Below are 15,246 nucleotides of genomic sequence, written 5' to 3'. Positions count from 1 at the left end.
GGATGGTCCCTTCGTCCGCCTCCCATTTCTCCTTCGTGACCCCGGTTCTCCCGGCCGCGTCCAACTCCTCCGCCTCCTCCTCGGGCGGCTCCTCGTTGGCTCCTAAGGCCCCCCCCTCGTCTCCTCCCACCTTCATCGCGGCCATCGCTCCGACTCCCGACGCCGCTCAGGGTCTGATGGGTCGGACCACGCCGAGTCCTCCTTCGGCCGCCGCCGCGGTCGCCCACAGTCCTCCGGTGGTGACAGACGCTCTGGTTCAAGCAGCAGACGCAACAAGTAAGACTTTTGTTTTATTTTAAATCACTTTAGGGGCACACGCTGTGGCGGTCACACTCTGGACTCGGGCTGTGGCGGTCACTCTCTGGACTCGGGCTGGGCGTGGCGGGGGGTCACACTCGGGACTCGGGCTGGGGTGGGTCACACTCGGGACTCGGGCTGTGGTGACGTCACACTCTCGGACTCGGGGCTGTGGCGGTCACTCTCGGGACTCGGGCTGTGGCGGTCACTCTCGGAACTCGGCTGTGGCGTCACACTCGGACTCGGGCTGTGGCGGTCACTCTCGGGACTCGGGCTGTGGCGGTCACACTCTCGGGACACTCGGGCTGTGTGGCGGTCACACTCGGGACTCGGGCTGTGGCGGTCACTCTCGGGACTCGGGCTGTGGCGGTCACTCTCTCGGGACTCGGGCTGTGGCGGTCACTCTCGGGACTCGGGCTGTGGCGGTCACACTCGGGACTCGGGCTGTGGCGGTCACACTCTCGGAGACTCGGGCTGTGTGACTCGTCACTCTCGAGACTCGGGCTGTGGTGATGTCACTCTCGAGACTCGGGCTGTGGCGATGTCACTCTCGAGACTCGGGCTGTGTGATGTCACTCTCGGGACTCGGGCTGTGGTGAGTCACTCTCGGACTCGGGCTGTGGCGGTCACTCTCGGGACTCGGGCTGTGTCCGTCACACTCGGGACTCGGGCTGTGGCGGTCACACTCTGGACTCGGGCTGTGGTGACGTTCACACACTCTGGACTCGGACTGTGGCGGTCACACTCTGGACTCGGGCTGTGGCGGTCACTCTCGGGACTCGGCTGTGGCGGTCACACTCTGGACTCGGGCTGTGGCGTCACACGGACTCGGGCTGTGGCGGTCACACTCTGGACTCGGGCTGTGGCCGGTCACACTCTGGACTCGGGCTGTGGTGACGTCACACACTGGACTCGGGCTGTGGTGACGTCACACTCTGACTCGGGCTGTGGTCACTCGGGACTCGGGCTGTGGCGGTCACTCTCGGGACTCGGCTGTGGCGGTCACTCTGGACTCGGGCTGTGGCGGTCACACTCGGGACTCGGGCTGTGGCGGTCACACTCTGGACTCGGGCTGTGGCGGTCACACTCGGGACTCGGGCTGTGGCGGTCACACTCTGGACTCGGCTGTGGCGGTCACACTCGGGACTCGGGCTGTGGGCGGTCCACTCGGGACTCGGGCTGGGCGGTCACACTCTGGACTCGGGCTGTGGCGGTCACACTCGGGACTCGGGCTGTAGTGGTTCGTCCTGGGTTAGTTCTAGGTTAGTCCTGGGTTAGTTCTAGGTTAGTCCTGGGTTAGTCTAGGTTAGTTCTAGGTTAGTCCTGGGTTAGTCCTGGGTTAGTCCTGGGTTAGTTCTAGGTTAGTCCTGGGTTAGTCCTGGGTTAGTTCTAGGTTAGTCCTGGGTTAGTCCTGGGTTAGTTCTAGGTTAGTCCTGGGTTAGTTCTAGGTTAGTCCTGGGTCAGTCCTGGGTTAGTTCTAGGTTAGTCCTGGGTTAGTCCTGGGTTAGTTCTAGGTTAGTCCTGGGTTAGTTCTAGGTTAGTCCTGGGTTAGTCCTGGGTTAGTTCTAGGTTAGTCCTGGGTTAGTTCTAGGTTAGTTCTAGGTTAGTCCTGGGTTAGTCCTGGGTTAGTCCTGGGTTAAGTCCTGGGTTAGTTCTGGTTAAGTCCTGGGTTAGTTCTAGGTTAGTCCTGGGTCCCTGTTAGTCTGGTTAGTCCTGGGTTAGTTAGTCCTGGGTCAGTCCTGGGTCAGTTCTGGGTTCCTGGGTTAGTTCTAGGTCAGTCCTGGGTTAGTTCTAGGTTAGTCCTGGGTTAGTCCTGGGTTAGTCCTGGGTTAGTTCTGGGTTAGTCCTGGGTTAGTTCTAGCTTAGTCCTGGGTTAGTTCTAGGTCAGTCCTGGGTCAGTCCTGGGTCAGTCCTGGGTCAGTCCTGGGTTAGTTCTAGGTTAGTCCTGGGTCAGTCCTGGGTTAGTTCTAGGTTAGTCCTGGGTTAGTTCTGGGTTAGTCCTGGGTCAGTCCTGGGGTATCACGGACACGGGCGGTAACTGCTAGAATGTTAACGGGTCCGGGCGGGTGCGAGTCTCTAAAAATAGACCCGTGCAGGACTCTGGGTCGGGTCACGTTGGTCACGTGCGGGGGGCGGGGCCTCTTAGCACCGCGCTGATTGCGACGGCTCTATTCAGGACGCTTCTTCACACGGTCTGTAAAACTCCACCTGTTTGTTTTATTCCAGGGAATCTGCAGAAACCATCTCACACTGAAACCTCTGAGCCCCAAGAACCACCCACCAGTCAAAACCCGGTCCACAACCAGACCCAAGACCCAGTCCCAGACCTGAGGACAGTCCAGACCAAAGCCCCTCAAGTCCCTCAAGTCCCTCAAGTCCCTCAAGTTCCTCCAGCCATAAACCACCAAACGATGCCTCAGATCCCACCATCCCACTCTCCTCCTCCTCCTGCCCCCCCCACCTCGTTTCCTCCGTCCCTCCCCCAGAACGATCCGTCTGTCCCGGCCGCCTTCTCCCTCCAGGACCCCCCGCCTCCGCCCGCCCCCCAGCCCCAGACGGAGCCCCAGACCGCGGTGCCTCTCCCGACCGCGGCCCCCCCTCCGTCCCCGGCCCCCCCTCCGTCCCTGCCGCCCGCCCAGCATCACTACCTGCCCCCCCCCATCCCGCTCCAGCAGCAGTTGGCTCCGTTCTTCCAGGATCCTCTGTATCCCGGGTTTCCGCAGGGACCCAAGGGACAGGTGGCCCCGACTCCGCCCATGTCCACCAGCCAATCAGGAGACGACCTGCCGACAGGTGAGCGCCGCCGACCTGGTTTAGACCTGGTTTTAGACCTGGTTTAGTCCTGATTTAGACCTGGTTTAATTTTGGTTTAGACCTGGTTTAGTCCTTGTTTAGACTTTGTTTAGACCTGGTTTAGTCCTGATTTAGACCTGGTTTAGTCCTTGTTTAGACCTGGTTTAGTCCTGGTTTAGACCTGGTTTAGACCTGGTTTTAGACCTGGTTCAGATCTGGTTTAGTCCTGGTTTAGACCTGGTTTTAGACCTGGTTCAGATCTGGTTTAGTCCTGGTTTAGACCTGGTTTTAGACCTGGTTTTAGATCTGGTTTAGTCCTGGTTTAGACCTGGTTTAGACCTGGTTTTAGATCTGGTTTAGTCCTGGTTTAGACCTGGTTTTAGACCTGGTTTTAGACCTGGTTTAGTCCTGGTTTAGACCTGGTTTTAGACCTGGTTCAGATCTGGTTTAGTCCTGGTTTAGACCTGGTTTTAGACCTGGTTTTAGACCTGGTTCAGATCTGGTTTAGTCCTGGTTTAGACCTGGTTTTAGACCTGGTTCAGATCTGGTTTAGTCCTGGTTTGGTTCAGTTTTTCTGTCATGTCTGATTCGTTTTTCTCTTTTAGATACAAACATTTTAAGATTCTTCTTCAACCTCGGAATAAAGGTACAAGACTCTGTTCCTCTTTGCACTTTTTAACAACATTCTCCAGCCAGATAATAACACAGAGTGTGTGTGTGTGTGTGTGTGTGTGTGTGTGTGTGTGTGTGTGTGTCCTGTGTGTGTGTGTGTTGTGTGTGTCATCGTGTGTGTGTGTGTGTGTGTGTGTGTGTGTGTGTGTGTGTGTGTTGTGTGTGTGTGTGTGTGTGTGTGTTGTGTGTGTTGTGTGTGTGTTGTGTGTGTGTGTGTGTGTGTGTGTGTGTGTGTGTGTGTGTGTGTGTGTTGTGTGTGTGTGTGTGTTGTGCGTCGTGTGTGTTGTGTGTGTCGTGTGTGTGTTGTGTGTGTGTGTGTGTGTGTCGTGTGTGTGTGTGTGTGTGTGTGTGTGTGTGTTGTCGTGTGTGTGTGTGTGTGTGTGTGTGTGTGTGTGTCGTGTGTGTGTCGTGTGTGTGTCGTGTGTGTGTGTCGTGTGTGTGTTGTTGTGTATCGTGTGTGTTGTCGTGTGTGTGTTGTGTGTGTGTGTGTGTGTGTGTGTCGTGTGTGTGTGTGTGTGTGTGTGTGTGTGTGTGTGTGTGTGTGTCGTGTGTGTGTCGTGTGTGTGTCGTGTGTGTGTGTGTGTGTGTGTGTGTGTGTCGTGTGTGTGTGTGTGTGTGTGTGTGTGTGTGTTGTGTGTGTGTGTCGTGTGTGTGTGTGTGTGTCTTGTCGTGTGTGTCGTGTGTGTGTGTCGTGTGTGTGTGTGTGTGTCGTGTGTGTGTGTCGTGTGTGTGTGTGTGTGTGTGTCGTGTGTGTGTCGTGTGTGTCGTGTGTGTGTCGTGTGTGTGTGTGTGTGTGTGTGTCAGGCGTACACTCTCCCGATGCATCCTCCGGTCATGTACCTGCTCCCGCTGCAGCAGGCTCACACCCTGCAGCCCCGAGCCGTGTCCCGCTCGCCCTCGCCGCTGCACCACGCCCACGAGCCCGCCTACCCGCCCTTTAACCCCGCCCCACAGGCCCCACCCACCCCGCAGGCTCCTCCCACCTCGTATCCCCCCGAGCCGCCCGCATCTGCCCCTAATTATAACCCCGCCCACAACTCCCCAGACCCCGCCCCTTCTACCTATAACCCCGCCCACAACCATCCAGACCCCGCCCCTTCTGCCTATAACCCCGCCCCCAACCCTCCAGACCCCACCCTTTCTGCCTACAACCCCGCCCACAACCCCCAGACCCCGCCCCTTCTTCCTACAGCATGTTTGACCACGCCCATTCCAATCATCAGGCTCCTCCCACTTCCTACAGCCAGCCCCGCCCCTCCCAGCCCCCGCCGGAGCCGCTGTATCACGCGGCGTACGCCCCGTCCCCGCACGTGTCCTGGCAGCAGCCCCACGCCAGCGCGCCGTACCCGGGCTCGTACCCCCCCTACACCCAGACGAGCTTCTACCAGAGCCACCACCACCACGGCTCCAACCAGGGCCCCCCGGAGCCGCCGCAGCACGCCAACGGAGACACGCTGCCGGGGCTGAGGGCGCCCAGGCTCCCCGGCGCCGTCGACGGGTCCACCTCGGCCAACGTGACCAACGGAGGTCGAGTGTCGCTGCCGAGCGTCTCCGCGTGTGGTAAGTTTATATTTACTGTTTAAAAAAGACGACAGACGAGCTTCAGATTGAAAACATGAGGTTTAAAGCCTCGTCATCCACACGTCAGAAGAACAGAAGAACTTTGTTCACAGAGTCGGACCAACAACATGTCGTCCTGATGTTGCTCCTGCTCATCGTGTTCACTTCTTGTGGTTTGTTCTCGACACTTCAGCTGAGCAGACGTTTGTTCAACAGTTCAACCCGACGCTCAGTGACGATAAAGTCAAAATGGAAGAAATTCATGGAGGGAGATCGATGACGAGGCGAGTGTTGGGAAGTTTACTTTTAAAATGTAATCCCCTACAGATTACAGATTACATAACCCAAAATGTAGTTTGTAACAGAATCCATTAAATTACTAATGGTGAGTATTGTAATCTGATTACTTTGGATTACTTGGTTTGTTGTAGAGAAACAAAGACGAGGAAATCATAACATAAAAAGTTCTGTCTGCTAAAAGACAATAAAAGGCTTTTATTGTCTTTTAGCAGACAGAACTGAACCAAATTAAAAATATTATTGATAGAAGAGGAGACATGGTCCATGCAGCAGGATTTAGTCCTGTTCAATCCTCTTACATCCTGGTTTAGTCCTGGTTAAGTCCTGGTTTTAGTCCTGGTTTTAGTCCTGGTTAAGTCCTGGTTTTAGTCCTGGTTTAGTGTCCAGCAGTGGAATTACCGAAAAAAAGAAAAAAAGAGAGATTTAGCCCAAAATGTGAAAACAGTAAAATCCCTCTGTGTAATCCATTTATTTCAACAAAGTAACTGTAATCCAATTACCACTCACTGAAACAGTAACTGTAACTGAATACAGTTACTCATCATTTGTACTCTGATTACGTAACTCCGGTACATGTAATCTGTTACTCCCCGGGCGGGGAGGGGGGGCGGGGCAGAGCGAGGGGGGCGGGGGGCAATACATCTTTTGAAGTAGGAAATGTCAGAGCCCAAACGCAGCTTGTTCTTCTGTTCTTCTGAAGTATAAAAGGCCTTCAGTGTTGCAGGAGGCTCCTGTCAGTTCTTCACGTTCTCCACCTGAGCGGCTCACGCTGAAACGGCTCTGGGAAAGGCGGAGCATCATGGGATTTGATTCTGATTGGTCGAAGCGTCACGACAGCGAAACAAACACAACTGGAGTCGAAATCCAGTTGAGAGAAAATCTTCTCTTTCCTCTGCAAGATTTTCTCAAACAAATGAGTCCATAGTGACGCTGAAACAGACGCCATGTTCACCGGGTTTGTTTTGGTTCATTCACCTGTGACTCCGCCCACCCCACAGCGCTGCTTTGTTATTGGTCCGTTCGAGTCTTTCAGGATGGATCTGGTGGTTTTGACTCAAATATCAGAGGATCCGTGTCACTGTGCAGGGTTAGATTAAAGCTCCTGTAACCCGACTCTTCACTGACTCTTTCCTGTGTTCCAGGTCACTCAAACCAGGACGGTGGGGAGAACATGGTGCTGCTGGTGGATCCTCCTCTGGACAAACCCATCGTACGTTTCACCTTCTGCTTCACACACATTTATTATATACACGTTTATTAAATCAAAGCAGGAGTCTCCAACCTGCAGCTCACCGAGGAGTTTCACCTTTCACCTTTGTGCTGAAGAATAAAAGTTTGGTGAATGACTCGTCTGTTACTGTCGTTCACGGGTCATTTTGAAGCCCAACTCTGTGCACTAATAAACGGACAGTGGTTTATGTTTTATTGGCGTCTCGCTGCACCCAAAGACTCGCCCTGTTTCTTAGAATCATCTCAAATTCTTGTAAAATCTAAAACGAGCAGCTCTCTGTCGTCTTCGTTTAGTAAATGTGGCTCATCCGAGGGAGAAAAAGGTTGGTGACTCCTGCACTAAACCATCTCCTGGGAGCTTTAAGTCATGTTCTAACGTTGGTCCCTCCTCAAAAACAGACCTGGAGACCTGGAGAACTCGTGGTAAATGTGCAGGTTTGTGTGATAAACGTGTTTAAAAGTGTGAATGAAACAAAACACAACTGCAGGTCTGTGCGACGAGGAAACACATGAGAACAGAGCAGAAAATCCTTTAATATGGACGTTTTCCGACAATCATGGATCTTTTTTTTTAGCCGAGTTTGCTGTACGTGTGTTGTGTCTCCATGGTAACTGCTGAACATTCCACCACACACACACACATGTAGAACCCCCCCAGCGTGAGGCGAGGTCTCCGTTAAGACTCGCGTGTCGTCCGTTCAGTCCCGTTAAACGTTCACGTCTGGTTCTGTTCCCGTGTCCAGGTCATAAACGTGCCCAAGTCCGGCAGCGGCCCCGGCTCGCCCGCCCTCTACAGCCCCGCCTCCCACTCCTCCGACTCCGCCCCCATCTACGTCAACCACCACAAGGCGTCCAATCACAGCGCGGCGCAGTACCTCCCCGCCGCGCTCACCTACATCCCGGGCTGCGGCGGCGGCGTTCCGTTCCTGCACGACCCGCTGTCCGTGTGCGTGGGGACGGAGGACGAGTGGGACGAGCCGGAGCAGCACCGGCTCCAGTACACCAGGGGCCCCCGCCGCGGCTACAGGGGCCGCTCCAGGGGCCAGTACCGACCCAGAGGCTTCCACGGCAACAACCAGTACACTCAGAGAGGAGGGAGGGGGCGCTACTGAGCAACGGCCAATCAGAGCGGACGACACTGACGCGTGAGTCTCTCCAAACCTTTTCAGTTAAGATGAAAGTACGACACTTCAGTCTGGAACTTTTATCATTCCATGTACATAGATATTTACTTTACTTACTTCATTTACTTATTTATTTTACGCACTTAATTACTTTACATACTTTACTTAACGTACTTTACTTTCTTTACTTTGTTACTTTACGTACTTAATTTGCATTACATATTTTACTTTACATACTTTACTTACTTACATTACATACTTTACTTTCTTTACTTTACTTAACATTTTACTTTACGTACTTTACATTACTTTACTTAATTTTACATACTTAACTTTACATACTTTACCTAACTTTACGTACTTTACTTTACGTACTTTATTTACGTAACTTTACATACTTTACTTAACATACTTTACTTACTTATCTTTACATACTTAACTTTACATACTTTACTTAATTTTACATTACTTTACACACTTTACTCACTTAACTTTACTTCATTGAATCCATTTTTTTTTTTTTTTTATTAAAAGTGACGTACTGTGGCTTTAAGGGCAGAGGAGGCAGTGCTCATGTACTCTGGAGTAATCTTTTGAAAAACATTTACTTCTTTTATAGCACAGAGTAACAGTACTTTTACTCGAGTAACAGCTGTGGCTCCTCTTCCCCGTGAGTCTGAAGTGACAGAATCTTCTAGACTTTGATCTGAAACGATTCTCACGTTTGTTTTTGTTGCAGCTTCTTCAGGTCGGAGCCACTTTGTCTCATTTGTCTCTTTTTTTTTTTTTTTTTTCTCCGTCCTCAGGTCTCGTGTCTCGTGTTCGTCCTCGTCAGATTCGACCAAAGATCTCGACGTGTTCAGATTCAAACTGAACTCGTCTCGTCTTCGTCTCTTCGTCCGTCGCTGCTTCGAGACTCGACGTTTGTGTTTAGATTCGTGAAACTGTTCCACTCCTGTTTTCCTGCTTTTATTTGATTTGATTTGATTGTTTTATAGATTCTTTAAAGCTGCACTGTGTCACTTTTCGGGTTTCTGTTTGTTTCTATGGAGACGTCGCCGCTCTGTCCGGAATGTTCCGCGGTGTGACTTTAAACAGCTCCACTTCTACATTTATTCAATCGCAGGTGCAGGTTTTATCGCTCAAAAATACTTAGGAAAAAAACAAAAAACAGACATTCTGGCAGAAAAGTTCCGCAGTGCAGCTTTAACGGTCGAGTAAACGTGGTGTGTGTGTGTGTGTGTGTGTGAGGAAGGAGCCAATAGGAGGCGGCGTTTTTCCTCGGTGGGCGGGGCTAAGGAACGGAGGCGGAGCGAACGGAAACGGGGACACGCCCACAAACCGCCGCCGCTCGTCGACTTTATAAAAAAAAAAAAAAAACACAAAAACAAAACAAAAAAACACTTCAAACTCTGGAACACTCTGGAACTTTTCCGGTCCTCGTCTCCATGGAGATGTGACCGGTCTGCCTGGAATGTCCCACAGTGCGGCATTAAACTTCATCTATCATTATTAATTATTACAAGTGTTTTTATCGTAACAGTAACGACGTGTGTTTCACCGTGGAGCCGGCTCGCCTCTCCGCGGATCTGACCTGTCGCCTGCTCCATCCCGGCGCGGTCTAATGCCGTACTGTGGAACATTCCGGGCTAAAAGCAGAGGCGGTTTCATCGGCGGGCGTCCGGACGAGTGACGGTGTGCGGCGGCGTCGAGACGGGGGACTGGACGGGGGGATTCTACGTGTGTCTCTACGGCGAAATGTTGAGCAGTTACCGCGGCGACGCACGGCAAACGGCAAAAAACACTGACGGAAAAAGTTTTAAAGATCGTCCGAAAACTCGAGAGAAAACGTGATTTTAAGACACATTTGTACTTTTTTTGGTCAAATTGTGTTAAAAAAAAAAAAAACAAAATTCGAATTAAAGTTTAACAGACGTTCAGACGGAGCAGTGCCTCCGGTTAGCGTCACGCCCCCAGAGAGCGTTTACGACGTCCGTAAAGCATCAACTTGTGAGCTGGCGTCGTCTCGATCGCCGTAGAAACCGCTCGTACTTTAAGATCACGCGAAGTCTCCACGGAAACGAGCCTTTCAGCTGATCCACCCTCACCGCCGCCGCCGCAAAAGTTCCGTCTTGTAGCTTTAACTTCACTTTTCCCTCATTTGCCGTCGACACCGCGTTGTAAAATGCTGCTACAGGAATCGCACTCGTAAAAAAACAAAAAAACCCATAAAAATCGTAAAACGTTTAAATCCAGGAAACGCCTTAAACGTGTGAACGCGGAGACGGTTTTGTGTTTGTTTCTGTCTCGATGAACTCGACTTTGAATGTAAACGGAAAAAACTTCTGACGCCGTTTCCTCGTCGCCGCCGACAAACCGGGAGTCGGGTTCGGTTTCCGTTTCACTCGATGACATCACGAGGTGGAATGGAGCGAAACGGAACAGGACGACGACGAGGAGGAACGCGAGGAGGTAAAAGTTTGGCGCGGTGCCGGAGCTTCGGTGCGTCGTATGAAATAGATCGGAGCACTTATCGGCCTTTATTTTGAAGGTGCTTGTGTGTTTACGTGCTTTTATTTTGGTGAACTTCCTTCTTCTTTTGTCTTTGTTGAAATTCTCGGTGCCTTGTAGAAAGTTCTGAAATAAAAAAACTGCTGTAATTTAAGAAAAGGGCTGTTCCACTTTGTAAAACTTTAATTGAATAAAGAAATCTTGGTTCAAAATGGAAGTTTGTTTTTACTCTTTGTGTAACTGACCCACAGACGAGACTAATACTCCCTACAAATAATACTCCCTACGACTACTGCTCAGTCACTTTTCTGATGATCTGGAGTCTTCAAAAGTTCTACAGTAAAACACAATAAAACAGAACATGAGTTTTCCATTTCAGACAAAATATCTGCACTTTTAAATCTGATTTTTGATCTGATCGTAATAATTCACACTCAGATCTTGTCAAGAAATTTAAAAATAATAAAGTTACATTTCTACAACTCATAAATACTCAAATATGCTGTGACTTTTTAAGAACAATTTAGTTTAAAAGTCGTATAAAGAATAAAAATCTCAGTTATAGTTGGTATTTTGGTTTAAGGACTTGAAGTGACTTGAAGCTCAAAGCAGACGACTTGGGACTTGACTTGGACTTATGGACTTGGACTCATGGGTCTGTGACTCGAGACTCGACTTTGGACTTGACTTGTAGACCAGTGACTCGAGACTCGACCTGAGACTTATGGACTTGACTTGGACTTATGGACCAGTGACTCAAGACTCGACTTGGGACTTGACTTATAGACCAGTGACTCGAGACTCAACTTGGACTCGATTTGGACTTATGGGCCCATGACTCAAGACTCGACCTTGGACTTGACTTGGACTTGAGGTCAAAGACTTGAAACTTGCAAAACAACGACTTGGCGCCCCCTCTGGTCGTGTACGTGTGTGTTTTGTGTGTGTTTTATTTATTTTCTCCTCCTCGTTTCTGAACTGAAAAGTAAAATTATTTGTGTTTTATTTTGGAACCTGCTGAAAAAAAAGTTTGAGGTCAAAAAGTTTTTATTTTTGTTCTTTCAGTAGATTTTTAAAGGTCTGGAGCCACTGAAATAAAAACAAACATTAAACCGTTTGGACTCGTGTGTTGTTCAGTTTCGCAGCGGCGTCGTGTTAGAAACTACAGAACTCACGGATCCAAAGTGTTTAATGTGCCGTTACCGTGACGACAAACTGAAACGTTCCACCTGGGAAAGTGAAAAGTTTGTTCTGTCGGTAAAATTCTCCAATATTTCAGTGATTTCAGTGTTTTAAATGAAGCTGGTTCTACTTTCTCCTCAGGGCAGTTGAGTGTTTGTTTACCTGTTGCTATGGCGACGTCACGGCAGAGCAGTGATACAGAACAGTGATTTGACCGTTGCCGGAACTACTTTGCTGGGTTCAAACTCTTTTTCCATTAACATTTCCAAACTTTACCATGACTTTTTCATGAGCTAAAGTGAATTTTCCAGGACTTTCCAGCACCTCCATGTGTAGAACAGATCATAGTTTTAGTGTAAATCTTTCCACTCACCTTCTGGTTTGGGATTATAGTTTTTGAACATTTTAAATCCTGTCGGTGAGTTTACTGTCGTCTCTTTTAAACAAAAGACTCAGATGTTCACAAATAAACACAACAGACTCATGAGAACGAAACAGAACACTGGAACTGTGGGAAAGAGACACTAATATTCCAGGACTTTTCCAGGATTTCCATGACCATGAGAATCCTGCACTTGTGTGTTATGTTGCTTTCACATCCTATGATAATGATCGTAAAAACCAAAAAACCGACATGTAACTGAGACATGAACACGACTCTGTCACGTCGTCGTTTCTTCTGGAAAACTGAAGATTTTTATGATCCACGAGCTGCAGAGACAAAAATTTAACCTTTCAACACGACGGAGCAGCGAAAGAGTCGTGAACGTGAACACAAACCAACTCTAAACTCTAAACTCTAAACCTTAAGCCCTGCATTTTGTGAAACGTCAGTCGGTTTGTTTTTAATCTACATTATGCTGTGGAATAAATCACTTTAATAAGTCAAAACAAAACAAAAAACACGCACACTCAGATGGCCGATGTCCAAAAGGGTTTTTTAGATAAAATTTTTGCCAAAAAAAAAAAAAAAAGCCTCTGTCAGACGTCAGATCGTCTTTCTGCTTTGGACCAGGACGTGACTTTGGTGTGTTTCTGTTTCACTTGACTCTGGTGAAAAACGATCTGACCCAGACTTTTTTTTTTTTTTTTCCTGAAACATTATTGAAAAATATTAAAAACGTCTGAGTGCGCTGTGCATTTTTCCACTTTTATTTTGCTGCTCCTTCATTTGCTGCTCGACAAGAACTTTGGTGTGTTTAGTTTTTAATAACATCACCTTTTACATTCACTGTCGTTTTTAAAAATCCTCTCATCGTTTGGTCGACGAATCATGAACGAATGAGATGAACGATCAAATCTAAAAGTGTTTTACCCGACGAGCAGGTTGGGATAAACTCTGGCTCCGTCGTGTTTCGCTTCACCAAAAACAAGACAAAAACTCCAGAACACGACGACACACCTCACATCTCCACCTCACAAGTCCAGAGGATCGTCTTGGTTTTTCCCTGATGGTTTCTAAAAGTGGCTGGTAAAAGTGTAAAGTTAAAAGTGTCTAAAGTGTCAAAGTGTAGTAAAGTGTAAAGTGTCGTAAAGTGTCGTAAAGTGTAGTTAAAGTGCCATAAAGTGTAGTTAAAGTGTCATAAAGTGTCATAAAGTGTCGTAAAGTGTAGTTAAAGTGTCTTAAAGTGTCGTAAAGTGTAGTTAAAGTGTCATAAAGTGTCAAAGTGTAGTTAAAGTGTCATAAAGTGTAGTTAAAGTGTCATAAAGTGTAGTTAAAGTGTCATAAAGTGTAGTGTTAAAGTGTCATAAAGTGTAGTTCAAAGTGTAGTTAAAGTGTCATAAAGTGTAGTTAAAGTGTCGTAAAGTGTAGTTAAAGTGTCATAAAGTGTAGTTAGTGTATAAAGTGTCATAAAGTGTAAGTGTCATAAAGTGTAGTTAGTAAAGTGTCGTAAAGTGTAGTTAAAGTGTCAAAAGTGTAGTTAAAGTGTCATAAAGTGTAGTTAAAGTGTCATAAAGTGTAGTTAAAGTGTCATAAAGTGTAGTAAAGTGTAGTTAAAGTGTAAAGTTAAAAGTGTAGTTATAAAGTGTAGTGTCATAAGTAGTTAAAGTGTCATAAGTGTAGTTAAAGTGTATAAAGTGTAGTTAAAGTGTCAAAAAGTGTAGTTAAGTGTAGTTAAAGTGTCATAAAGTGTCGTTAGTGTAGTTAAAGTGTCGTTAAAGTGTAGTTAAAGTGTCATAAAGTGTAGTAAAGTGTCATAAAGTGTAGTTAAAGTGTCATTAAAGTGTCATAAAGTGTAAAGTGTAGTTAAAGTGTCATAAAGTGTCAAAGTGTAGTTAAAGTGTCAAAGTGTAGTTAGTGTCATAAAGTGTAGTTAAAGTGTCAAAGTGTAGTTAAAGTGTCGTAAAGTGTAGTTAAAGTGTCATAAAGTGTAGTTAAAGTGTCATAAAGTGTCGTAAAGTGTAGTGTAAAGTGTCGTAAAGTGTAGTTAAAGTGTCATAAAGTGTAGTTAAAGTGTCATAAAGTGTCAAAGTGTAGTTAAAGTGTCAAAAGTGTAGTTAAAGTGTCATTAAAGTGTCAAAGTGTAGTAGTTAAAGTGTCGTAAAGTGTAGTTAAAGTGTCATAAAGTGTAGTTAAAGTCAAGAGGATCCTCTTGGTTTTTCCCTGGCGGTTTCTACGGCAACAGTGATGAATTTCCCAAGTGCGACGTCGTGATTCAAACCAGGAGGGAAAACTGGGAAAAGAAAAGTAAAACCTTCAACACAAAACGACTTTAACTCTGAGTTCGAGTGAAACGTTTCGTCCAAAACGTCACAGCGACTTTAAATTTAAACCAAGAAGAAGTGGATTTTATTAGAGAAATAAAAGTGGAGCTTCAGAAAGGAGCGGCCGTCACAAGAGTTTTATTGGTGTAAATGCACGAGTTCAAATCTGCAGTTTATGAAGTTTTGTTTTTTGTTTTTTTTGTGGTTTTGTGAAAAGCAGCTTCAGCACAAACGACTCGACTCACACAAACTCAAACGGCTCCAGGATTCTGAAAAATCTCGACTTTTGTTTAACTTTCACCTTTTGTTTCCTCGTCCAAAACGTTACTTTATACAAGCAAAACACGTCGCTCCACCTCATGACATCATCAGGTGGTTCTTCTGTGTCTGTAAAATCCATCAACTGAACTTTACCAATTTAGTGTTTCAGAGATTCATCGGTTTCGATACTAAAGAACAGACTCGATACTCGATACTGATCCCACGATGAAAATAAAACTCTGTCGTGTCAGTGGGATTTTTTTTTTTTTTTTTTAGGATCGAAACCGACGACAAACGAGGATCTAGTTTCGATTCTCGCTAAGTTTTGTCAGAAGTATCGAAAATCTAATTCTAATTGATACTAACGTCGATGAAATACAGAAATACTCGGACTTAAACCAGGTCTAATCAAAGTTTAATCCAAGTTTTAGACCTGGTTTAGTCCAGGTTTGTCAATGAGACTTTTTTAGTATCGATACCTGTGAAAAGTGTTAAGTATCGATACTGGTTTTAATATCGGTTAGAATCAGATTTTTCGATGTCAAACTGTAAAACGTGAAGCTCAAACTCGTTCTAAAGTTCTAAAAGTTCAGATTTTGCAGAAAACTGG

At 47.2% G+C, this 15,246-nt stretch overlaps 2 protein-coding genes across 2 annotated transcripts in view; one reads left to right on the top strand and one right to left on the bottom strand.

The window, feature by feature from the left end:
- otud4 (OTU deubiquitinase 4) overlaps positions 1-6,831 on the top strand; it is a 35,030-nt gene extending 28,199 nt beyond the window's left edge. The window contains 5 exon segments of the mRNA XM_055156119.1: positions 1-276; positions 2,524-3,090; positions 3,696-3,736; positions 4,567-5,322; positions 6,765-6,831. Coding sequence (XP_055012094.1) covers positions 1-276; positions 2,524-3,090; positions 3,696-3,736; positions 4,567-5,229 — 1,547 coding nt within the window. The 3' untranslated portion in view covers positions 5,230-5,322; positions 6,765-6,831.
- LOC110164763 (F-box/WD repeat-containing protein 7-like) overlaps positions 1-15,246 on the bottom strand; it is a 117,684-nt gene that overhangs the window by 16,785 nt on the left and 85,653 nt on the right. The gene's annotated exons all lie outside the window — the stretch shown is intronic.

Source organism: Boleophthalmus pectinirostris, unplaced genomic scaffold (assembly GCF_026225935.1).
Source record: "Boleophthalmus pectinirostris isolate CB_2022bp ecotype Guang Dong unplaced genomic scaffold, ASM2622593v1 HiC_scaffold_20, whole genome shotgun sequence".
NCBI classification, from domain to species: domain Eukaryota; kingdom Metazoa; phylum Chordata; class Actinopteri; order Gobiiformes; family Gobiidae; genus Boleophthalmus; species Boleophthalmus pectinirostris.
The sequence above is the reverse complement of the archived record's forward strand: the minus strand, read 5'-3'. Positions and strand labels throughout refer to the sequence as shown.